Below are 27,278 nucleotides of genomic sequence, written 5' to 3' on the forward strand. Positions count from 1 at the left end.
CTCAGCATAAACTAGCTGATTCTACTACCATCTCTGAATTTAGTCCAATGTGTTCCAATCAATATGTTCTTACATCAAGCAATTTTTGGAAAGCAGTACCTTTTAACTACTTAAATAGATATTCAGTCAATATGGTGGAATAATTCCCAGACAAAAGAAAAACTTCCTTATTCTTAGAGGGAGGAACAATATTGTAGCCTAAAAATAGATAATTTTTAGATATGGTTTCACTGAAAACTGCTAAAATAGAAATGTAAGGTATCCTACAGAATCTTACTATTTTCTTATTCTAGTTTCATCAGCTAGAATATATTCCTGATGCATAATATCCTTGGCAGGGCAGCAGGGGACACTAAGGTCAGCTGCGGAGCTCTGCAAATGGGAACTAGGACAGAGTTTAGGCATAGAGAAAGGGAACTCTGCTGCAAGGTTGAATTCTCTACTTCTTTTCTTCAGGACTTTTTTCTGACTTCCTGATGTCCTTTTCTATCAGCCAGCCACTTTCTTTAATGTGCAGTGCTGCCTTCTTCTCTCTGGCTATTGTTTTGTGAATAATATGTAGTGATTATAAACCTCCATTTTTGTGTGCAACAGAATTACGGAAATAACACCAAAACTGAACAAGCAGTTCATTACCAGTTAATGGTACTACGGAACTTATTGTGGTAAAACCACAAGCCTCAGGTAGTATATCTCATGGCTGTATGTAAATGGTATTACCAAGTTACTAATATTAATATTCTATCCTAGAAAATAATGCATTCAATATAAATGACCACTGTAACATGAAAAACTTAAATGAATTCAAGTATAATTTTTAACTTTTGTTCTACCTGCTATGCAAAAAGAGTCATAGCCACATTTACTGTACAGCATCCAACCTACAGATTAAAAGCCATACAAGGAAACTACCTATAGCAATATGATAGTAACAATAGTTGGCTCTAGTAGTGTCAGTATTCTCAGTTCTGACTTTTTGAAGCCTAATCTCATAGTGTGTGAATATTGGATGTATAAATAGGAGAAGCACATAGAAGTAAGGTACTTTTTTGTTCTGTAAATTACACTGGTGGAAGATACTAGACTACTTAGCAGAGTTCTAGTGTTTGACTTCCTTTGACAGAATACTGGAAAAATTGGAAAGATGAGAATATCTGTCCAAGCAGTCACTACAGAGTCACTTGCATACTTTAAATTCACATCCTACTTTAACGTGTCTAATTGGTTCATGTTATTGTTACCTATTAACGCGTGGGAAAAGGCAAGTTTGACCGTAGCTGTAAATGGACCATCTAGAGGCAGTAGTACAGGTCTATTAGATTTTGTTAAGGCTGGGCACTCCATAGTTTGGAGTGGTTAGTTAGGAGAGTGACCGCCAATTAACCTATAGGTTAATTATTGTACTTTGTATTAATTGCAAGGTTGTATGATCTAAGTAATTTTAATCTTTCATCTGATCCTTCTTATTAATTTTATATTTAATCAAAATGTATAAAATCCAGAAATGGTTTTAGAAATAGAATAGAACAATATTAATTTTAATCAGTTAATATTGAAACTTCTAAATTATGTGTAAATATTGTTTAATTCTAAAGTACTTCTACAAAAATTATACACTAAAATAACAGCCATTTTTGGCTTTTATTAGAAGCCATTAAGTTTTATGTTAGCTGTTTTTTATTCTTAATGCTAAGTGATTTAGTGGCCTAGGCTGACTTTTTAGAGTATTACAATGAAGGTCATTAACAAAAAGAGAACAATATAAATTATTTGGAAGTTTCTGAAATTGTATGTTTAAATTAACTGTTAAATAATACAATATTGTTTTGTCATGATGGAGTCAATGTTCTTTCTTTTGCACATGTTGCCTTTTATAAGGAATGAATTTATTTTACTGACTTTCTTTTAATACTGGGATATATTTAATTCAGAAAGTTTATTGATAAGTTAGGAGACTGATTCTGTACCATCCCTGTGTAGTCAATAGAAAGATAGATGATTTTTTTTAAGAAGGTATTTCAGGGTATCTGAATAAACTTTGTGACGTCACTGCAAAAGAAAGAGCTTTTTTTTTTTTTTTTTCTTTTTTTGAGGGGTAGCCAATTCCCGTAATGTTTTTTGAGGCAGCCAGCCAAAATGCTTTCAGCACTGTAGAGTGACGATTCTTGTTTAGGTATGCAGAGAGCAGGACAAGTCTAAGATGCCAACTTAACACTGTTAAATTTGATTTTTAAAGTTAGTAATAATTAACCCCCCCTTTTTTTTTTTTTTTTTTTCATTTTGGTAAGACCAGCTCTGTGCTCTGTGAAATTGTGAATAATCCCAGTAAGCGAAGTCAGGGAAATCCCAGCAGCGAAGTCAGGGAAAACAGGTAGGGGCAAAAGCTGTTGCTACTGGGCTGGAAAATAACATTCAGGTTAAAATTGTTAGCAATTAGTTTATGGATATGAATTCTATATTAGGATGTCAAACAAACAACAAAAAAAAACAACAATAACAAAAAAAAACCTTGCAGAATCCTAACGATTTGTAGAAGGAAATTAATATTTCCTTTTGAAATTTCTCCTAGTGAAGGAAGACCTTCCCCCAGAGTGGAACTGCTTCATAACATTGACCCCATGTTTGTGGATGATTACCCATGTGAGTATGCTACTGATAAAGACTTGTTAAATGTACAGTTTATCTTCCTAATTCTCCTTGTTTTTCTTAAGTAAATTATTTCCTTCTAGGTGAAACAAAATAAAGTAGGATGCCTTCTACTTTTAGGTAAAGAGTTTAGCTCTAAAATACTGAAACATTACTGAAACATTAGAGTACCCCAGGTAGTCTAAATCCTTACTGAATTATGACTGATGCTCACTTCCCATTCTGCAGAGCTCTGAAGCACTGCTGAGTAATGAATAAAGTACTTTGGGACATAGAATTGTTGAGGAGCAGCCATTTGCCTGAGGTGTGCAGGGAGGCACACAGCCAAAACAAACCACCAAATCCTGTCTTCAGTGTTCCAGGTTGGCAGGTAGCTCCCAATGAGCTGCTCAGCCTGGCATATCTTGATACGTTTATTCAATATGATTGTATTATTGACCTTGCAAATGGAAAACCTGAGTTTGTGAGAATATTAGAAGTTCCAAGCTTTGTGATTGCTTTTGTTCCATAATCATACAAGTTGGATCTTTAGTGACATAATCACATGAATTAGAGCTCAACTTTGCCAATTCCATAGCTCTTTAAAAACCGTCTGTTTTATGATTCAACATTACTAGTTTGCTAAGGACTACAAACTTTTCAAGCAAAGATTTTTTCATGCACAACATTGGAACAGATCCTTTCTAGTGTTTTTATAGCATTTCTGTATTTCATTAAATAAAGAAGTAAATCCAGGCATAGGAATTAGTGGTACAGTACGGACAGTGATCTGTTACTTGCATGACAGATACAAGTTGTGCTGTGGTAACAGGAAGGAAAGTGGTAAGGTGTCCTTCTGCAATGCACATCTGGTTCTATGATGTTTTTCTGAGAAGGAGAAACATTGTGCACATCTAATGTTGGCTGTACAACACTGCCTGTAGATAATTCCTATATACTGATGGAATTAAGGCGTAGCTACAACAATTTCCCTTCAAAGAATCCTCAATGAGTTGTAGCATTCCTGTACAATGTTATGCCCTGATGTGGTATTCTGAAGCATACTTCAGAGACCATCTTTTCCATGTGGGAGCTGCTATTATTGAGCACAGCTGAGGAATTTGAATAGCCAACTTCCTGGTTTAAACAGAGGGGGGATGAGAAGAGGAAGTTTTCAGGAGCCTAAGCTCAGGAAATACATCCATGGATTGTTTACATGAAGCCACACCGTGATGATTCTTTACTGTACACTACTTCTAGTGTGTCCTCGCTATATGTGTGCATGTGTGTTGTGTGGGATTTGGGCAGGAAACTGGGCAGGTGGGCAGAAGGTGTAGTAAGGGAAACTTTATTCTGGAGGAGACGTGACTTTTAACCATCATGAATGGAGGTATATGTACCTGTAAACTCCTAGTATTTTTATATACCTTTAAAACTATAGTAATGAAAACCAAAAATCTAAATCTTTACCTGCAAGTCCTTATGCACTGTATATGGTTTTCCTTTCTCTTCTCAGTGAAGGTCTTTTACTTTGGCAAGATACTTTGTGCCACCTGTTTCACCTTCTCCCTTAATAGCACTTTTGGTCAAGAACAGGCAGAGATGACCTCTAAATTAGTATACATTACATTTTTCCTAATTTTGATTTCATAATACCATTCTTAAAAAATATGAATGTAGATAATTGTATTACTGATACATTTGACAAAATACATCCCTGTTATACGTGACAAAACATATATAAAACTTTACTTTTTCACATCACCATTCTTTTTATTAACATACAATTTGTATTGTAACAGAACATATCAATTTATAGTCCAGTGCTGGGGGAAAAGAATTCATCTTTTCTTGTACTTGAATTGTTACAATGTGCTCAATTTCTTAACTGGAATTAGGAATAGTTTTGTGCTTTGTAGGGTGAATCATGGTGTTCATGATTCTGTTTTTGACTAGGATAGTGAAACTATGCTTAGTCATACAAGGATTAAAATAACTATGTTGAACTCTGAGTTGTTAGGAATAACTATATGTATGTAACTCAGCCTATTCATAAAATGTCTGGGTTTTATTTGTACAAATTGGTTAACTAGTTGAGATTCAAGATCCAGAGTAATGATATTAGCATCTCCATTATGGATAGATGAGGGAGACTCAAAGGTCAATATATACAGGTCTTTCATACTTTTGGCAATATAGCTCTCTGCATGTTTTTAAAGAGCATTTTAAAATTAATTGCACATACATAGTCTTCTTAACACCAAGGTGATAAAACGTATGTCATTCTTAAGTGTTGCTCTTTCCTTGACTGATCGTTATTTCCTTGCCCTAACTTTTTTTGAGATCAAAATATTCTTTTGCCTACAGTGCTAACATGTATCCAAGTTTGTTTTGCTTGGTTCTTTCTCACCTCCTATGCCGAGTATTATGACAGTAGTCTTTGGCCTTCTTTGTGCCCACCTTGCCCTTGTTCAAGTCCACTTAAAATATCATTTCACCTAAATCATCCTTCTGGTTCTTGCATCAGATGAAGTATTTACATCATGCTAATATTTTATTTTATTTTTTTGTAGAAATTGAAGTAGAAAGTAAAATAATGACTAGAAGATATAGACTAGCTAAACCTTTGGACCTGCAGAGTACTGTGGAAGAGGAAGTTAAATCTCAAGTTACTAATAAACATAATCAAAAAAATTTCAGGAGGTTGGGGATAATCAAGAGAGTTCTGATTATTGCTGTAGTTATGCACACATAGGGAACTAAGTTATTGTTCTATTGTGCTCATTGCTTGTTCAGTGCTCCTGAATCCTTGACTGCTTTTGCATATAATGTATGCATTCTTTCAGTATATATTATGTAATGGATTCATCTATCTTCATCTCCGAATAAACTGATAGTATCTATATTTTACTAGCATGAGTCATGGGATGTCTCATGTAATTCATAGATTTTTTGACTGAAATAGGAAAACTGAATTTTGTTCTGTTCAGATTTTTGATGCCAAAATAAGCATTTTTTTTTCAGGGAAGAATTTGTGCAGAAGAAAATTAATTTACTGTTAACTCAAGTGTTACAACAAGGTATTCAACAGAATATTTAATCTAAGGTTGGGAATACTATCTTAATTACAGAGCTAACTAAATCTTTGCTGCTGTGGTCTGTTAGACTAACCTTGACTACTCATGGAGTAGTATCATACAGCTTCTCAAATTCTTAGGCTGGGTGCTGGTACCGAACATCTTGCCATCAGCCATGGTTGCTGTAGCAGCTCTGATGAATCTACTGATCAGTATCTTCCTGTCTTTTCTCAGGAGCTTGTGTCTGGTAGTAAATACAATAGCCCTAAATTAGTCTTGTATCATAGTACTGTACTTCACTCCCGTTGTTAATATTAAACAACACGAGAGAAAAAATACTGTAATCTAGTTTGTCTGCAGTTCCATTTTACAAAACAATGCTGACAGGTCTTATTTTACTGTTTCTTTCAAGTAATCACCTTCTGTCTCTGAGGGCAGACTTTCTTCATTCAAATATAAACCTCTGGAGTGGTCTAAAACATATTGCAGTGTTTTAGACTGTAATTTCTCATTTGTCATCCTCAGTGTTAAAAAGAGTTTCTGTTCCTGACTGCAGACTTTGCCTTCAGGCTACATCTGACCTGTGGCAGCCCAGTGGAATGATCAGGGTTAAAAATAATCTTTTCTCTCTGGACTGATCTGTTTTACAAAGTGGACCTTAAAAACTGGTGTTTTAACAGGAGGTGGAGTGAAAAACTGGGGTAGAATCTCCAAAAACTAGTACTGGTAGGGTATGAGGGTGTTGTGGTCTTTGTAGTGAGGCCAGTGTGGTGGTGATTCATTGCCAAAATGGACAGCCTGTCTCTCTTTTTCTTCCATCATTTTCTGCTTCACTTGTGCTGGATCTGGAAATCACACGGCAACAAGATGAGTCTTCTGCCAGATCAGCCTTCAAGCTGTCTTGGGGCATGGGTGGGGTGGAAGAGGAGGAAAGATTTGTACCAAACCAGCCAGCTGAATCAACTTCCCCTGTAGCTGTATGACTAGGAGCAGATAGGAGCATGTGGTTGGTGGCAGATGGAGGCAGTGGCCACAGGACATGGCCACTAGATCAGCTCAGGCCACCGTGGAACCTCAGCCAGAGGCAGTAGTTTCATGGAGCTTAAGCTAGCTTAGCTTGATGCTGCCTACCAAAGACGAAATCCTGTCTCCCAGGGCTGCCTATTAGCCCTCCTCTCTCTCTTGGATGACAAAAACCACTCATATAACCATACTATGTATGAACCAAATCACGACACTGATACAGATTTTACTAACCATTTTTCTTTTTTTCTTGGATATTTAATCAAATGCTCACTTTGGCACAAAGGAAGGGGCAAGAAGGAATTTCCAGGGACAGGTGAGACTGATTCTGTTGGTAGCGCTGAAATTAAACTCTGAGGTTTCTGTTTCATAATAACAGATGAAGTGATTCAGCAAGTTTCTGTTGGGGAAATACTTAACTTTCTCCCTTCCCCTTTCCCAGCCACATGATTCTGATGCTTGATTTGTATCTCTTCTGTTACTTGTCAGGTACCTCCACAGACTGATTTAACTTGCTAACCTGGGGTGGGGAACAGATGGTTTTCTTCTGTCAGTTGGGTTGAACTGGCTCACTCAAGGTCCTGACGGTTGCCAGAGCAAGGCGGGGGTGAGGATGGCTGTGCTGTTGGAAGTGGAGAGGCGGAGGGAGAGCCAACCCTCCTAGTGCTGGCTGGCTGCTTCTGAAGCCAGAGCCCCAGGGGAAAAGCATGTGGGCCGCACCCTCTGGTTGGACCTGGCTATGCTAAACCAGTCTGGTGAGCTCTGCAGATGGAGATGGACCTGGGCTCCTCCCGGCAATTGCTCTTTTCTCTGCTTGCTAAAAGCCATTATTTTTGTCTTTCTCTCTGGTTGTTTCTTTATCTCCCTCTTGATTTTATTTTCTTTAATGATGAATACATGTCTCAATCACTTGGTCTCAGTATAGGCTTATAATTTATTAGAGTTTGCAATTCTATAAAAGCAGGTCATTGGTATGAAAGACCTACAGTCTTCCAGATTTCTGTCTGAAACAGTCACATTTTCTGTTAAGAGTTTGGTAGGAAATTAAGAAAATTAAAAACAGAAAGCTAGAATCATGCTGAAACAGTATCATTTTCTCTGTAATGTACAGGTTATGAAAACTCAGATAAAATGTGTAAGGTAACTGAAAAGTTGCAAAAATCAAAACCTGATTTACATTTGTTGGATGGAAAAAAAAAAAAGTTTTGCCCCATTTTTGTGACTTCGTCTTTAAAGAAAAAAAGGCCAAGTTGTTGATGGTTTGGCAGCTGTAAGGGTGACGTCAGCTCTTCCATTGTGAAAGATCTGCTTTCTTTTAGACAGTCTTATGGCATTTCATCAAGTTTTGGTGATTCAGCTAAATTAAAAACCAACTGGATTTAAATCTAAATTCCCCTAACTGCTAAACCAAACATATTTCTGACCACACCATTGTTGCTAGATGGTCTGTCTTGAAGCAGTATTGAAACTTTATATCCCACAGAAGGCAATTTTATTTTGAGAGTCAGAGCTAAATGACATGGTGAAAGAAAACGTACCCTTTATTTCAGAGTTGTTAATCAGTATCTGTCAGTACATACTGTATTACTTTTTAATCTGACCTGCTAAATTTATAAATTAATTTAGTGAATTGTACAAAATCTTGAAAATGACAAGGAGAATCACTTTCTCTTAAAAGAATAATCTGAATTTCTTTAAATTTCAAAGATGTATTCAAAATAAATATGTTGTTGGGTGGGGCTGTTTCAGGCTGAAAAAACTTTGCCTTCATTTAAAATTCCAGGCTTAACCATAAACTAAAACTTCAAAGGCATAATAAAACTGCATGCTACTAATTGTAGTTAATTTATTTTGAAGATATCTATTCATAGAGGCAGACATCCAAGACAGAGAACTTGTAAAAACATTTTGTGATTTTTCTCCAAGCTTTGATTAATTTTCTCAATGCAAATAAGACTTTACATTGCTCTCCTTGACATTTGTAAAAAGGCATTACCTCATATATTGCACTATTAATTGCCAAAATAAATGATTGCTTATAAGGGGCTAAATCTGCTCTGTGCAGAATGAACATATGATTTATTACAACAGAGAAACCATTTTGTTTCTGGGACTGATGTATCATTCATGGGCATTAAAATAGCATTATAATGGCTACAGCATTATATATTATATCCATACATATACCAAAATGATTCATCTTGATTAAGGAATAGACATGCTATGCTCCTTTAGGCCCCATTTATTACTTATTGTGCCCAGGTGAAAGATGATTCCTAGGACTTAGCAGGCCAGAAGTGATTTCTTTCCCAGTTTTATTACTGACAATCTAGCTGCTTTAGAATTACTGGAAAATAAATAAATAAATAAAAAATCCCTCGTAATAGAGTTATTCAGTAGCAGCTGAAGTATACAATAGACATAGGTATGCATACCTGCATGTGCTCTTTGGGCTATGAAGAGTATAAAAGTGCTCCAAGTCTGTTGCAGGCTAAGACCCGGAATCCACTCCTGGAGAATCAAAATGTGAAGAAAAGCTGCTGGTATTATTACATGACTGAGCTTACATCATGACAGCTGGAATGGGAAAGTGATCAAGAATGGGGAAAAAGATACATTGTTTGCTTCTCTGAATTTCCATCTCTCTGCAAAATTAAATAGTCCGTGTGCTGACCATCTGGAATCTGTCATCTCATTAAAAGTAAATCATAAATTCAAATGACTCCATGTATATACATAAGGCAGGAGTTGCCAATAAGTGACCTTGGAGCTGTGTATGGCACTCAACCACTTCACGTGGTGCTTTCATGCTTGTCTGACAGTTTGGGATAGAACTCAACTCCACTCCCTGATGGGAGGCCGATAGTTCTAGACAGCTCTGCTGCTGTTCAGATCAGGGACATGTAGTGTTTGGCTGTTGCCTATCTGAAGTTTCTGGAGATGTAGCTTTTGCGGGGATATAGCTTGGGAAGCTTGGTCTATGGTTATACATTACTTTGGCTCTTAGCCCTCCTGCATCTGAATGTGAGCCATCCATCATACTATTCAATACTAAGTATAAGGTTATTGCACTTTTGGTGAATTTCATGCTTATCCCCATGTTTCCTTTGGGATGTAGATAATCTCTTTTAGAATTTAGAAATTGTAAGTTACTTGATAAAGTTTCCAATGCCAGTACCATGACTGGAATTCAGAAATCCCTTGTTACTGCTTCTTTTTTATGCTTCATTATATCCTATACCTACTTGAACATAACACTAGCTACATTATGTAGCTCTTGATATAAATGGATTGCATTTTTCAAATGAAATATCTCTGAGCTGGAAATCTGTAAAGTTTTAATTGTACACAGGATGTTAGAGTCAGATTACAGACTCTGTTCAGTTTTCTTTATCATGACCATTGCTATCTTACAGTAACATAAGTGGGTTTTCTGTGTTTCACATAGAACACCATCTCAACATGACCTTTGATGTCTTCAGTAATTCATAATCACTATTCCATTCAGCTTAAATCTGTTTTCTGGGGAAAAAAAAAAAGTGTTGAAAAAAATAGTATATTTTTCATATTTTTCTAAGGAAAGTGAAGGTCAAGCACTTCATTTTACCATCTCTCGTTTTGTGATGTTTGATCTCGTAGGCTGTATTAATCAGTTTGATATTATTTAGAATAACTTTATTTTTTTTATTGTGTAATTGTATAAGAATGTAATAATGTGGATAAATGCTTCACTCTGCTGATGCATGTGGGGATTTTTTGCTGCCATTAGTAATTCTGGATTTTACTCAATTCTTTGTCTAGTGTGTTTTTAAGATATGATCTTAATCTGTTGTAAGGATCGAGGTGAAGAATACTTTTAAACAAGACCAAGAATATTTTAATATGCTTACTACTGTTGGAATTAAGTTTAGAAGGGTACACATTTTGAAAGATAAGAGACTGAGCATGATATTCTCATAAAAATCTTTTATTTGGAATAAAACATTGCCATGAGAAAACTGAAATTAGAAGGGATAATAGGTGAGTTTGAATCTGTATGTGCACAGTGTTCAAGTAAGTGAATTAAGGAAGGTGGACTTCACTGTATGAGTTTGTCTACGGCACAGACTTATGCCTCATCAACATGACATTAGGAGGTTATAGTGTCTCAGGCCTCAGCTGTTTCTTCAAGATCAGTGTTCTATTAATTCTTCCAAGGTTAAGGTCATGGCTATTCCTCAAATGCTTTTATTTTAATAACATAAAAGAAAGACAGAGTTTTGTAGAAAACTCATTATTGCTATAAAGCAGCAAAAGGTCACCAAATGTCTTTCCTTGGTGAAGTAGCAAAAAACGTTATTTCTTCAGTAATTCATTGTCACAGTATAGGTTGGAGGAGCCCTTGACATTTGCAGTTTCCTTGTTGAGATGAAATAATTGCTCCATACATCACAGTTCAAAAAAAAAAGTCAGTTAAAAGTATATATATGCAAAGGCCTTGTTAGCCCACAGAGCCATCTGCATTTCAAAATGACTATAGCAGGCCTGTCTTTCTTTGTAACACATTTTCATCTTTCTCATGGACACTCACAAGCAGTCCACTAATTAAGGCATCATGCCTACAAACACACGTGCAACTTTAAGAGAATAGAGTGGAATATTTCAGTTGGAAGGTACCCTCAGAGATCATCTAGTCCAACTGCCTGCCTTCTTCAGGGCTAACCAAAAGTTAAAGCATGTTACTGAGGGCATTGTCATAGAATCACAGATTCACAGAATGGTTTGGGTTGGAAGGGACCTTAAAGATCATCTAATTCCAACCCCCCTGCCATGGACAGGGACACCTCCCACCTCCCAGGTTGCCCAAAGCCCCATCCAACCTGTCCTTGAGCACTGCCAGGGATGGGACATCCACAGCTTCTTTGAGCAGCCTGTGCCAGTGCCTCACCACCTTCATAGTGACGAATTTCTTCCTTATATCTAGTCTAAACCTACCCTCTTTTAGTTTAAGACAATTACTCCTTGTTCTATCACTACAGTGCCAGGCAAGGAGTCCTTCTCCAGCTCTCCTGTAGGCTCCCTTTAGGTACTGGAAGGCTGTAATGAGGTCTCTCCAGAGTCTTCTCTTCTCTAGGCTGTATGAACATTCCCAATTCTCTCAGCTTTTCTTCACAGAAGAGGTGCTCCAGCCCCTTGATCATCTTCGTGTCCCTTCTCTGGACTTGTTCTATAGGTCCATGTCCTTCTTGTGCTGGGGAAAATTATCACTGGGACAGCATAGCATAGAGAAGAGGAGACTTGGGGGGGATCTCTTCGGTGTCTATAAGTACCTGAAGGGAGGGTGCAAAGAGAACAGAGCCACAGTTTTTAGTGGTGCCAAGTGCCAGAACAAGAGGCAATGGGCACGGACTATAACACAGGAGGTTCACTCTTTTCTTCCCTCAGGAAGCACTTCTTTACTGTGTGGATGACTGAGCACTGGGATAGGTTGCTCAGAGACACTGTGGAGTCTCCCTCCTTGGACATACACAAAATCCACTTGGATGAAGTCTAGGTGTCCCTGCTTGAGCAAGGAGGCTGGACCAGGTGACCTCCAGAGGTCCCTGCCAACCTCAGCTATTCAGTGATTCTGTGATCACATTCAAAGGGCTATAGGCTTTTGAGTTACCATTTAGAAACACTGTAAAATATTTTATTTATGTTATTTATTATAAACACAAAGGAAAAATGTAGGCCTTGAAAGACCAAGAAGATAGGTAAAAATGAATTTACTTCGTCTGTGTAAGAAGGTGTTTTTTTTTGTTTGTTTGTTTGGTTGGTTTTTTAATGGAACAAAGTGTATGATGTGTCTTTGACCTTTTAAAAATTTAAAAAACATTTTCTCTCCAGTACCATAGAACCTTAGAATGTCTTGGGTTTGAAGGAACCTTAAAGATCATCTGGTTCCAACCCAACAGGGATGCCACTGTGTTCTGTAGTACTGAACATCAGCAACATCAACTGTCCATGACCTTGTGGTAGGCTTAGAAACAACCATGAAGATCTTGTTCTGCTCTCATATTGATGGCGTTTGTTTATTATCATGAAGAAGAAAAATACTACTTAACTGGTAGCACTTTTGCAAGTTACCTTGCAACTTCTAACGTTGGTTTCTGTGAGATTTTTTCATTTGGTGCTGCATACGACAGCAAAAGTCAAAGAAACACTAAATAACCTAATGATTAGATGCTTGTTAACATATAAAAACCAATGTGTGTGCAAAAGCAGTCTGGTCTCAAAAAATATACACCTATATATACTTTCCTTTAAACGGTCTAAATAATCTGCTAGGGCTCAGAATGTTGCTCATTTATTAAAGTCAAGCACTGGGACTTTTACATTTAATTTTTGCCACCGTCAATTTTTTTGGATTTTCTATATTTCCTTGTAGTTTTTCTCTCAAAAATACTAAATCTTCAATAGACATAAAGCAGCTACAAATATAATAGAGCAATTATTGTTCAAGACTTTAAAATTTATATGTATATATTTTCTGAGAAATATAGTAAGCTTTAAATTCTGGCTTTTCTGTGGATGATGGTGATTGTGGGTATTAAGGTAAGTATCCATAACATTTTTTCTGTTTCCTGACATTTTCTCCTGCCTATTTCTTCATCTCTTCACAAAATTCCTGTCATGGAAGGAAGAGTTTCAGATTCAGTTAATTCAGAGAAAATATAGAGAAGTTACTTAAAATCATGTATCCCAACAAAGAATAGGTTAGACATTTAAGTCATTATCTCTTATTCTGTATTGTGGTCTCAAAAATTGCGGTACTTTACAGATGAGTATATAAACATTCTTCTCAGGAAAAGATACTTCCAGAATTGTCATCAGGAAACTTTAAAAATTCCCTGCATTTTGTGGAAGATATTTCTAATGTATAAAATGCTGAAAATTTTCAGTACAGCACCACCTACAAAATTTCTAGTGCATCTGTGTCAAATAGCACAAATTTTTCTGTTTATGGACAAATGATAATTGAAATTGTTTCAAACGTACTTTATACCCAAACAAATCAGAGTTGTTCATATAATTCAAGCATATTTTTTTTTATATGTACTGCAGGGGGAGGTACAGATCCTTCATCAAATGTTATCACTTAATACAGAATTCTGATATCCTTGTGCTGCTTTGCAGGGCAGTGTAGACCAGCATAGCATAGGAGTCCTTCTGTTGGGAAATATTTGTTCCAGACCTGGAGCATAACAAGGATTTGGCCTGAGGAATCCTCATCTACTTTTATCTAAGACTTTTCATGCTTCTGTAGCAATAGGGAAGAAATACTCTATCTTCCCCTCTGCTTCCTTTTATGAATGCATGGGGAATATCTCTGCATTTCCATACTATTGTCAAACAAATGAAGCATTTAAAAAGACTGTGTATACATATAAATAGAATAAACATAAGGTATAAATGTGTATATTAATTGTAAAAATATTAACTATGCCTTTTGTTATTTTACTTTTTTATTTCTCAATAAAATTTTCTCTGAAACTTTAGTTTTACTCTTTTCTTGCAAGTGAGTAGTTAGTTCATCTGACTGGTTTGAGATTTTAGTCCCTGTGTAAATTATATTACTACATTAAGAGACAGTCAAGATTTTCAGGGAGTTTGGAAGAGACTTGATTTAACGTTTATCAATAGAAATGAAAAATGTACTCTCGTTGCTCTCAGTGCCATAACTGTTGTGGTCAAGTATGTACGTTAGATAAAAACTTGTATCACATTCAGAGTATTATTTCCTGAAATTTAGGAAGAGAAAAATCTCATGTTAATGTAAAGCTATATGGTCGCTAATCCAAAGGTATAAAACAAAGAAATTCAAATAGAACGGAAATCCAATGTCAGCTTATTTTTCTGACCCAGTCCATAGATTTGTACTACTTTTGTTATGTGTGCAGCTGAATAATGTGAAGAGTACAACCTTCCAGTTGCTAAAATGACCTTCACTAGAAGAGATGTATGCTGAAATATATTTATATGTTCTTATGTTCCTACATTAAGCCTTCTTGCGACCTTCTCTCTCTTCTCCCCAAATCCAGCTACTTCCAGACAGGGAAATAATGAAGGAGATCTGTATATTTTTTTCAGTTATCGTTCTGTTTTTAATGATGTAAGGTAGAGTTGCTAATTCAGCTTTGGATTTATTTGTAGAATAATTTGTTTAAGCACCAAACCAGTCTGCCTGCAAATCAAAACCACCCTGTGCTCACAGAATATTTTGCTTCTATGGATTCCAGAAAAACACATAGATCATTGAATTAAAATTTAGGAAGTAGTAAAAGTTAAGAATCTGATCCACATGGTGTACACACTACATTTACATACATTCCTATATAAATTCAAAGCTTTATGCATGAATTTGGTATGAGCAAAACTGAAATTATCCAAACCCATCTGAATATCCCATCACCACCTTAATCATGCTTATTTTCTCTTTTGTCAGTCAAAATGTTTGCATGTATTATATGACGTAAAACAGAAAATATAGAGAAAATCTTCATCTTGGAGTTTCATACAGTCTGTTGGTGAGAAATCTGTCTTGAAAGAAAGATCACAGTTCAAAACCCATTTTAACAGTCAGGGAAACCCAGGGCAGGAAGTTGGGTTCCTAAAACCTTGGTGTTGGGCTAGATTTTATGGAAGCAGGAGAAAATCATTTTGTCAGGTATATCCCTATGCAAACTCAACCCTTAGTTTCAAGGTTCACCTATTAAAATATATGGAAATTATATATGTAATTGGTGTGAGCTTTTTCCTTATTTCCAGTTTGTTGAAAATTAAAAAAGTTCGTCACTGAATTGGCATCTGTTTCTAATTGCTCTAGTGGACAAATAGTAATTTATATAGCCTGCAGTTGGGTGGGGCTTTCAGAGTGACTTGAGAATTTTTTCCTGTAGGGAGGAAACTATTGGACAGTTGGAAAAATGTTGTCCAAGGAAAGTTCAGAAGATGTGGTTGTGGGAAGCAATGCTGACCACAAAGAAAAGTTATAATGTGGCTTCCTGAGTTTTACTGCAGTGAAGTTATGGTTCATTTCTCAACTTTGTGTTTCCCTTTCTGGCTGCACAATCCTATAAAGAGTCAATTGTTTTGGTGCCTGGTACCTGAAGACTGGCTTTTTTTCTGTTGTTCTGATGCTCAGGGAAGATGAAGTGAGTTGTTTAAGTGAACAGTTTCTTGATCTTAATTTCTAACCTTAGTGACATGGATTTTGCAGCAGAGAAAATGGCTCAAGTTCAGTTTTCTCTGCTGATCCATCAACTTCAATTTTGGGAACATTCTTGGGGTTGTGTACTGTTACTGGTCTTTTTTTCTCAAGCTTTTTCTTTTACTTCTAAGACTTGGTAACTTGTCTATTGGTGTTTCTGTTCTGTTTTGATTAGTATCACTTTAATTTTCCCTGGATAATTTTGAGGGTGTTTAAAAACTTATGTTTGTTGTGAATACAAATATGTAAGCCTTTCTTACAAAGGTTTAATGGAAAGCATACTGTCTCTGTTGAAATGTGTGGATCAAGAGGAATTCAGTTTCATTTGTTTGATTAAGAGAATCTGGCAGGGTGTAAACCCCTTGTTTGTTACTGCTAATGCTTACCAATCTAAATCAGAGCCCACTGGAAGCAATGGAAATGTTTCTGTTAGTTTCAGTGTGATTTTTTTCAAGTCCCAATAGACCTCCTGCTTTTCCACATTTAAGCATTAGTGAGGGACAGTGAGCCTGCTAGACATGCTAATTTTGTGTGTGTGCATGTGGTGAGATTAACAGGGGATGGAAGACTGTTTTCATGAAGGTAATTTTTATGTGGTGTTCCTTAATATTTATGATAGTCTGTGCTTTTTTACTTACTATTTCTGCAGTTGTAGCACAGAACCAGGCTAAGTTGATTCAAAGGACTCTGCAGTGTCTGTTTATAGAAAAGTAATTGCTTGTGATTTTTGAATCAATTGGGAGACAGTCTTCTCTGTTTAAAGGGCATCTTGTAAGTAAATGCTTCAAATCTTGATAAAGAATCAAATGATTTACATTTGAAAAGAGGCTGTGAAGTGCAAAGCTTTTGATTTATTTTGATGGAAGGAGAATGGTACTATTACCATTTTTATGACAATATATAAAAGCTGTTGAATAAAATAGACATTTTTTGGATGATTAAAATAGTGTGTTGATTTTAAACATGATAGTGAACTAGAAAATATTCTAGAAAATATTCTGTCTTTGCGTGGGTTTCATGTATAAGTGGTTTTTGGTTTGCCAGTCCCAGACTTCTGTCTGGGGTCTCCTCTGTGTTTTTTATAGGCTACTAATCAGATCACAAGAGGCAGGAAGGCATATGCATCATCTTACTATGAAAATAATATTAGTTATTTTTTGTTGGTTTTAAATTCTAGTAGTAGTACCCTGTGGTTTTTTTTTGTTTCTTTGTTTGTTTGTTTTCCATTTTTTTTCTGGTTCAACTATTAAGCAGAATTCTACTCTGTGATGTAGAGATTGAACATCTAATTTATCCCCTTGAAATTTGTTATTGCAAGATGACACTACCTTTTGAAAGCCTGTCTTCCTGGAGTGATTGTCTCTAGTAACTTAGCAATTTGAATGGACAAGATTGTATTCTTTTGAATACAGTATCTTTTTTAGACATATGCTTAAGTATCACCCCAAAGCTGAGGAAGGGCATTACTGTGAGCACTAGTTTCTGCAGTTCAGTAGTTTCTTGTCTTCTGGCTGTGTGATGAGACTTCATTATGTCTATGATCCTTGCTCTCAATGCGTAACTGGTAGAAAATCCTATGATAGGTGCATCTGTCACTGTTGCAGACCAGTATGTCTCTCCAGCTGGTATTAGAGAAATATTTATGATCCTTGTGGGTTCCTTCCAACTTGGGATGTTCTATGAGTCCAATTCTATGTCTGAAAGCCTGAGCAGTGAAACCCGACGTGTGTGATCCTCCTGAAAGTCTTTGCAAACACACAGGACACTTGCAGTGCTATCCTAGTAACAGTTGTTGGTTATGTGGTACCTACAAACAAAATGAAGTTTATTTTTATCCTGCGGGGGTAAGCACAGCAGGGGAACATAAGCTCCGAGGGTTGTTGTAGCCATTCTGATAGCAACAAGCTGAGATGCTATTAAAAGAAGGTTTTACAAAGTGATACAATAACATGGAAGTATTCCATGAAGCCTTTTTGGTGATTGAAAAAGAATGATATGTGATTGAAGGACGTAGACAAGATTATATTTGTTCAGAGAATGTAGTCTAGTCTAGTTGGAACATGGCTTTTACTGGCAAAAGCAGACAATGAATTTCTTAATTTCTTATCCATCCAGTGTTTCAGCACATGTGAGTTTTTCTTACTCTGGGTATGTGCTGTGTATTATTATCATTTGGTATTGTATGTAATATCTAGTCAGATGTTGAGAAGGTCAGGTTCACACAGAGACTGTAGTCACATCGAATATATTAATGACAGGCCAAACTATTTGATTATCTTGGTATGTCTCCTGTCAATTAAAACATTAAAGAGTTGATTATTTGATTGGCTCAACATCACCCAAGATGGAACAAACCTTCCTTTGCACACACAGGAGATGGAAACAGCCTGGCCCTAGATTTTTCTATAATATATTAACTTAATTAAGCAGAATATACATCTAGCTGAGAATTTTAATTCCTGAGGGACTGCAGGTTTCACCCAACTTTGTAGCTGGTTTCTAAACATTTTCAGTTGTGCTATGTAGTTTTTGAGATGAGAAGACCAGAACTACAGTTTTTCAGTTGTATAGAACCTTTTTCTTTGTTCACTTGACCTTTTATAATAATTCCTTGCATTCAGTTTTCTTTTTGACAAGTGCTGACATAATTCTGAAAAAAGTGTCAGCTCAATCTGTCATGATTCTGAAGTTTCACTCTTGGACAGTTATGGGTGACTCACAAGCCATCATTTTAGACTTGAATTTAGGATTGTTATTTCACACTTTCTTCACTTTACCTGTATCTATGTCTATATCATTGCCTATTTTAATGCCCACTCATCCAATCTCGCAAGGTCTTCTGTCATTCTTTTCAGGCAGCCTTAAAGTATTAGCATCCAGAGACTTTGTAATCTCAGTTTTCAGACCCCTTTCCAGGTCATTTGGAATATATGTAACAATATGGGTCCCAGCACAAATTCCTTCAGGAATCCAGTGGTGTATCAAAAATGAAAGGGAAACTTTTGTTTCCTATTGGATGCCTTTGTATTCATGTAAGGATCTTTCCTCTTACCCATTGCTGCTTACTTTATCTGTCTACAGCCTTTTGGAAATCCAAATGGGACGTATCAGCCAGATCTCCTTTGTCAAGAGCTGGCAGATTTCTGCAAATTGATTAGGGTCTGGCTGGGATGGAGTTAACTTTCCCTGCAACAGGCCATACAGTGCTGTGCTCTGGACCTGTAGCTAGAGCAGCACTGGTATCACACCAGTGTTGTGTCTATTGCTGAGCAGCACTGGCACAGCAACAAGGCTCCCTCCAAACTCCTCCAGAGCCAGCAGGCTGGGGGTGGGCAAGAGGTGGGGAGGGGACACAGCCAGGGCAGCTGACCTAAACCAACCAAAGGGATATCCCATACCATGTGGTGTCACACTCAGCAATAAAAGCTGGGGAAGGGGATGGAGGGAGAGGGCTCTCATTATGAAGACACCTGTCCTCCCAGACAGCCGCATGATGTATTGAGGCCCTGCTTCTTGGGACGTGGCCGAACATCACTCATTGATGGGAAGTAGAGAACAATTTTTTTTTTTCTTTGCTCTGTGATTCTGCATAGCCTTTGCTTGTTTGCTTTTTTCTCTTCCTTTTCTCTTTAATTAAACTATCCTTTTATTAAACTTATCCTTTTTTTTTCTTTCTATTCTACTTTCTTCTCTCCCTCTTCTTCCTCTGAGGGGGAGTGAGTGGTTGTGCCGGAGTTTGGCTGCCCAGCAGGGTAAAACCACCACACATCCTCTCTTCTTACAAGTCTTAGCCTCAACCCTGTCTGCCCTGTTCAGGAAGGGCAAAACCTCTCCTTTGCACTTCCCTTAAATAATTCATACAGTGTGAGAAGTAAGTTTTTGTTCTACGTGGATCCTCTTATGTATTATTTAAGTTTTGGAATGCAGCAATTGAAGAAATGATAGAGGAAGTTGCATAGACAAAAAAAATAATTCAAAAAAATTCTACTGAACTAAGTCTTGAGAACTACAAAGATATTTTTTTAGTTACTAACAGAATACCTAAGGAATGGCATACATTACAAACTGTGAAGTATCAAACTATTTAGACACCCAAGTAGTGTGATACACACACATTTGTGTTGCAGAAAATGTTGGTGATATTTTATGGTCATATTTTCCCTTTCATATGGCTGAATTTCATGTTTTATGGTATTTGCAGAAATAGAAGTTTGATATAGAGAATGATTTTTTTTGTCCATTCTACTGAAAAGTGTAGATAACAGCTGTAGTCTTTGCTTTACAGATGAAGTAATGAAAGTACGTGCTTCATTTGCTTCTGTTGTCCATAAGGAGTAATGATTATGTATAGTTGCTTATAAATTAAAGCTTCTGTTACTGTGTAGGATACTGGAAAACTGTAGAGACATATTCTGTACAATCTGGTACTGAGGCTGTTCAGATTACATCTTTGGGCAGGGCTCTGTTTCCCAAATAAATAAGAAACTCACATTCATTTGCTTTTGTCCAGTACCCTACATTTCTTCCCTGCACATTAGTGTCATAGGCCATAGTGTACAGAAATATAGCATGCTTCAGGCAATATTGTTTTGGACACTACAAATCTTGTGGTTTGGATCTTGTAAATGGCATGTTGGGCAAAACTATATGCTCTTTGATCTTCTACCAACCAAGAAAACTTCTCAACATGGATAATTTTCATCATCTTAATCATAGACTGAATACAGAATATTCTATTTTTAGATGTACTGTCTATTTATATCTTTAGATTTTAGGTTTCTACCAGTTGCTTGAGTTGGTCTCATTGTTGGAGGAAGAAAGAAGAGCTATGGGAATGAGAAGAGTAATTAATCTATGTTTATTAGATATGTGCAAGTATCATACCTATCTTTGTAGATATAGAATATGTTTTCCCATCTATATTCACTTTTTAAAATCTCAGCTGAAAATTTGCACTTTATCTTCTTTCTTTTTATTATTGAAAATCACAAAGAGAGCAGAGGCTAAATTAATAGAGTCTTAAATAAATTTATTTGATTTTTTTTCCACAAATTTATATATTAGACTAAATCAAAGAAGTGGAACCTTTCTTGAAAGAAAAAAAATAAAAGTTTGTAACATCCCATGTTGATTTACATCTGTGATAAAAAAGTACATCCTATTGTTTGTTTTGAATAAGTAACCTCGTAATTTATTTGGTGTGCCATATTTCGAAAGACCAGTTTTCCTTTTTTGTCCTGTCATTGCCACCCAGTCTCATAGATCTGTGTTGTTCATCTCTGGGGATGAAGACCCTATTTATGTAGTTTCTCACATAGCTGTTTCACAGCTTTCATCTGGCAGAGAGACCATTTTTTAGATGATAAACTGCCTTTGTGGATAGTGTAAGTTGGCCACCTCAGTTCCTCTTAAAGTCTGACTTGAAACCAATTTTCAGGCTGTTAGACTAAGGATGGGCTTGAAATATGACATAAATTCTGAAGTCACTTATCTAAGGACTGCATTTTCCAAAGTACTTATTTTTTCTATAGAGATATGAAAGCTATTGAATAACATTTTTTGGTTACCTACAACTCCAAACAAAACACTAAAATAGTTAGATCAATTTGTCATAGCATTAAATATACAAACATAAATATCTGAATGAAATTTCACTGCTTTCATAAATAATAAAAGTTCTTCCCAAAAGAGCAGTTAAATGTAGCAACTGGTGAGGGTAACCAATTGGGCTTCAGGAAACAGAGTCTTAAGTCAGAAAATAAGAAAAATGATGGCAAAGGCTGTGGGATTTCTTTAAAGCAAAAGCAAAGCTGTAGTACTTCATTAGCTATCGATACATTGGTGAACAAATGGCAGCTAAATAAAATGTTTAGCCTCTTCACACAGGGAAAAGCATTGAAAGCATTTTAGATTTATAAGTCTATAAAGGGAGTAGGAGTATGTGGGCATGTGAAGGTAGACTTCATTAGATAGATACATAAAAGACATCTGTCCTCTGTCTGCTGAATTAGTCCACGGGATTCTTGCCTGTCAATGATGCTGAAAAACAGAGGGGGAGCGGGTGGAGGGAGAGGGAGAGAGAGAGGGAGGGAGAGAATAGAAGCCAAAACCAGTATAGAGCAGATGCAGAGGAAAGCTACTTAGATGCTTAGGGAATGAACATTTTATCTTACACAGGAAACAAAAAAGAATGTGACTTCTTTAATCTACTGAACTGTGGCAGGAGAAGACTGCCCAGTAATTTTGCATTTTAGCTGCAATAGCAGAAGCTGAAGAATGAAGACAGAGATAGAAATTTAACAGCTGGGTTGAAGAGAAGGAGTAATTCAGGTATACGCAGAGCAAGGTATGTTCTAGCTTAAGGTGACTCATAGAATCACAGAATGGTTTGGGTTGGAAGATCGTCTAACTCCAACCCCCTGCCATGGGCAGGGACACCTCCCACCAGACCAGGTCACCCAAAGCCCCATCCAACCTGGCCTTGAACACCTCCAGGAATGGGGCATCCACAGCTTCTTTGGGCAGCCTGTGCCAGTGCCTCACCACCCTCTGAGTGAAGAATTTCCTCCAAATGTCTAATCTAACTCTCCCCCTCTTTTAGTTTAAAACTGTTCCCCATTGTCCTATCATTATCTGCCCGAGTAAATCATATAATGGGAGAACACAACTCATATCAAGCAATTTTTTATAAGTATTGTATCCGGTACTTATATAATATAATAAACTGCCAGTCGGGTAAATATTCCATGTAAAGCTCATTCAAGTAAGCACCATATGTTTTTCATGGTCTGATAAAAGTTGACCAGTACTGCCTGTGAAGCAAGGCACTTGGCTGAATAATAGGCTGCACATCTCTTTGGTGCAAGACAGGGTAAAATGGCTTAAAATGAATGAGTTAACATGACAGACAGGGTTCTGTTTATAATAGCTCAACATAAGTGCATTTATCTTTTCTGTAAATTTTGCTCAGTGATAATATTCTATCAAACAACTTCACCTACAACTTCTGGTAGAAGCATTTCTTAGTTTAAGATTTGTTGGGTTTTGTTATCTGTATTTTGCAAAGTATTTCTATAATGCAAACTTTCATACTGATTATTTGAAGTCTTTTAAATAATTTATATTGTGTAGTGCTATGGGTTCACACACCCTACCTTAGCAATCAGAAGCATATTCTCCGTGCTAAATCTTAAAATCAAAAAATCAGACTTACATAATTTTTCCTTTAGACCTAATACTGTAATTTTGTGACATAATGTTTAAAAAATATGGTTGTATTTTTTGATCTGCTGGATGGCCTTCATTGTGCTCTTCAAGTAAGTAAATGGCAGATGAGTATTCCCAGTAGCAAACAGTATGACAGAATAATATGTAGCATAATGACGTGGAAAAGTAAGCAATGTTAATCTTCAAAACATTGTGTATCTGCTACAGACATCACATGGCTATGTGTAGATTTATCTTCCAGAATTCTTCAGGGTATTTTTGTGATTTTTTTTCTCGTTTTTATAGTGGTTTTGTTTGTTTGTTTGTTTGTTTTCCCATCAGTACTTCATGATCTAAGCTGAGCTAATCCCTCCCTAGCCTGTGTATGCAAATTCTAAACAAGTAGTCTACTTTTATAGTCTTCTTTATCTAGGAACACTATAGAAGTCTGATGTAAAAAAAGGAGCTTGGATATATATACAAAGCGTTTATTAAAGAAAAACTGATTCACAGTATGAAGTCCAGTAATAAAATAGAAACCTAGCAGGACCCTCACAAAAAATAGAGAAATTGTAACCCAGCATTTCCCTTCCAATTTTTCTTCTATCTGATTTATATTTGCCCCACTGTGGTGTAATTTACTCTTTTTAGAAACCTCTAGTATTGCCTCTAATATTGGATCTCATGTGATCATTGCACATCTCGTGGATTCTCTTTTTTGTTTCAATGGCAAAAATGTCAGCTGAGTCCTTCAAATTCGCTAAACTGATTGAAAGTCATCTCTTGAAACATGCTAGAAAATCAACATTGGTTTCTGTCCACCTCCTGATGTCTTGTTTCTAGTCTGGTTACAGAATTGCCCTTTGGTAGTCTTTTCGTAAACAGGTATCAGCTGATACAGTTAATGTAAAAGTCTTAGGTTTTATTTCATAAACATAGCTTGCTTATGAAAGTTGATATGCAGGATTTTTGCAGGTTTGAATTCTCCTAGAACATCTGACTCTCCTGGTTTCAGTAAAGCATTAGTTGCTTTTTTGTTTGTTTGTTTTGTTTTGCTTTGTTTTTCCGAGCTTACTCATGTAAAAAACATATAAAGATTCCTTTTGAGAGGGAATTGGTGCATCGTTAACATCTGAGAATTTGCTGCAGGGTCTGGATATGGGGACACATAATAGATGAATCTTTCTACAAAGACACCGTTGCTTCACAGCCTCTTGTTGTCATATGACAGAAGTACCTCGCTGGCCAGATTTGGATCTGTGTGAATGTAGCCAGCTCATTCCAGAGAATCATCTCTCTTGTGAGTGGGTAAAAGCTGAGACCTAGCTCATTCCCTGCAGTGATCCAAGAGAACTAACAGCAATCCTGATTCAGGAGATCTTTCAATCCTATGAAGAAATTTAGCAATTACAATCGTGAATGTTCTTAATATAGGTATATTGGATACACACATGGTATCTGTATATGAGATGAGTCCAGTTATTTGGACTCGGACGTCGCTTTCTCTACTGGTCATCATGTCACTTTCAGTTTAAATTCTAATAATTAAGTATATCCAGTGAATAGTAGCACAGACCTTTGTACATATATATAACAAATTCTGTATTCAATACATAAAAATAAATGGATGATATTGCTTTGCTTTCTATCAGAATTCTAAAAATGACTTCATCCATATGTAATGTATCTAACTTAGTTTACTGTTCCATTAAGGTCTTGGCATTGACAACAGGACATCTTTACTGCAGATCAATTCTTTTCCGTGGGATAATACACTTTTCAATATATCCATTCATGCAGCAATCCGTCATGGAAAATGGAAATTACTAACTGGATATCCAGGTAACAAAGTAACTCCCTTTTGTACAAGATGTCGTATCTCCCCATCGCCCTAAACACAGTTTCATTCTGTTTAGCATATGATCATTTCTCTTATTTGTCCCGTTAGCTTTCAGGATTTAGATCACATGCAAAAATCTAGAAGGGACACTTCTAAAATCCAGACAACATGTTCTTTCATTTTCAAATGACCATTTGACATTTACAGTAGTGAAATTCACAGTAGTGAAAGAAGAAAGTCCATGAAATTACTTGATTTGAAATTAAGCAACATGCAGGTTTGAATCCCAATGGTGTGGCTTTTTTATATAAATGTAACTCTTGTATACGTGGCCCTGGAGTAGAGAGACTCTGATGCTGGACAGTTAAGCAATGCGGCAAGAGTCACTGGCCCGTGGCTTGTCAAGGGACCTAGTGAATTCCTCAGTTATGGTATAACTTTGCCTCTCCTCACTGCTCTATATCGGAGAATTAACGCTTGGTCTGTTCCTGTTTCTGTAGGCTGCAGTCATTGGTTCCCTCCACCATCTTTGTTCAATGAATCAAAGATTCAGTCGTCTGATCCACCAACAAAGAGACTTTGGCTATTTGATATCGTTCATGATCCTGAAGAGAAAAATGAGTTGTCTGAAAAATATCCTCATGTGGTGAAAAAACTGCTCTCACGTCTTCAGTACTATTATAAACATTCAGTGCCTGTATTCTACCCTGATGAGGATCCCAACTGTGATCCAGCAGCAACTGGGGCTTGGGGTCCTTGGGCATAGTGCACAGCACTGCGCCGTGCAAAACACACCTGTAGCAGAGTTCATTTTATGTACTTCAAGGTCCTAGTGATGTCTGTCTTACTTTGTTGATTACATTACTGCTAATTGTGAGTTCATTTTTTGCTCACTCCTTTAAGAGTATTTCTTACTCTTATAGTATGTTGGGGATCTTATTTCAGTCCTTCCCATTCTCTCCTTCCCAATTATTGTATGTGAAATATGGATAAAATTATAAATCTGTTGTTTGAGTATTCTTTGTTAACAATATGGGTTTAAAGCAGAAAGTAAAGCACTGCCTCCCTCCTTCTGTTAAAAAGCTGCAGTGAATCAAGGCACCAGGAACATCCAGAATTCTCGTGGAATAAACTGATTTTGAGTTTCATGTTTACCCAGTAGACAAATTCTGTTGGAAGCTGTTACATTACCCATAAAGAACAGAAAAATGTACAACAGTTGAAATTATAATTTTTACCTTTAACATGAAGCTCTGACCAGAAAAGGCAATAGGCAGAATTCTCAGAGAGTAGGAAAAAAAAAAAGTAAAAAACAACCTCTAAGAATAGAGCAAAATCCCTAATCCGTGTTCATTGTTAATATATCAAACTGGGGTAGAGAGTGGTGGCCAACTAGAGGGCAGGGCGGCCAGGCAGAATGGTCTCGACAGGCTGAAGAAAGGGTTGAACAAAAAACGTAATGAAGTTCAACTGAGACAGAGAACTGCACTTGGGATGGAATAATTGAACACATGGACAGGCTTGGCTCTGGCTGGATAGAAAAGGAAAAGAACCTAGGTGTCCTGCTGGACAATAAATTGAGTGGGAGTTGCCACGTGGTCCCTTGGTGAAGATTAACCTCATTTGTCCATATGGGCAAGAATGCAGCCAGCACATGAGAAGTGTTTATTCCCCTTTATTCAGCACTGAAGCACAACATTGTATTTTGGGCCTCCCTGTGCAAGAAAAAATCTGTCGTACTGAAGGGACATGACTATAATCATGTGGAGGAGAGCAAATGAGGAGGGAAATAGGATAGTTTAGCCCAGAGAAGAAAAGAGGAAGGAGAGATACAACTGCTTAATGTGAGGGCATGGAGGAGATGAAGGATCTGGTGACTCTTGTCAGAGATTCACAAAGATGAGAGGCACACAGGGGGTTCTAACTCAATATAGTAATAAAAATAATCATACCATAAGGGTAGTCAAATATTTAAACTGTGAGGCTATCAAAGCCTATCCTCAGAGATGTTCAGACCTGGGTTGGAGAAGAACATGAGCCTTGTGACCTTACTCTGAACTGCCTGCCATTGTGGTGAGTACCCTTTCTTCGCAGATTTTTTTCCTTTATTATTTCAGAAGAGACTGTTTTCATCTTGAAGTGGGCTCTGAGCCATGGAGAAACCAGGCCAAGCAACATTTCTCAGTTACTCATCAAATTAATGCAAGATCAACCCACCAGCTCTCTTAAAGTCTCAAACCTCTGGAGTCTGTCCAGAGTTCTGGTATTGCTTCTC

At 36.8% G+C, this 27,278-nt stretch overlaps 1 protein-coding gene across 2 annotated transcripts in view; it reads left to right on the forward strand.

Moving 5' to 3' along the window:
• The window catches only part of ARSB (arylsulfatase B), a 64,264-nt gene extending 38,254 nt beyond the window's left edge, over positions 1 to 26,010 (forward strand). Inside the window, exons 6-8 of one of the 2 annotated variants that reach the window (XM_035553557.2) lie at positions 2,570 to 2,640; positions 24,877 to 25,005; positions 25,504 to 26,010. In XM_035553557.2, coding sequence (XP_035409450.1) covers positions 2,570 to 2,640; positions 24,877 to 25,005; positions 25,504 to 25,769 — 466 coding nt within the window. In that variant the 3' untranslated portion in view covers positions 25,770 to 26,010. Of the gene's footprint in view, positions 1 to 2,569; positions 2,641 to 13,883; positions 14,241 to 24,876; positions 25,006 to 25,503 lie in introns of those variants that run through there. The other variant, XM_035553559.2, reaches the window with a different exon arrangement.
• Positions 26,011 to 27,278: the final 1,268 nt, after the last annotated feature.

Source organism: Cygnus atratus, chromosome Z (genome assembly GCF_013377495.2).
Source record: "Cygnus atratus isolate AKBS03 ecotype Queensland, Australia chromosome Z, CAtr_DNAZoo_HiC_assembly, whole genome shotgun sequence".
In the NCBI taxonomy this organism is placed as follows: Eukaryota; Metazoa; Chordata; class Aves; order Anseriformes; family Anatidae; genus Cygnus; species Cygnus atratus.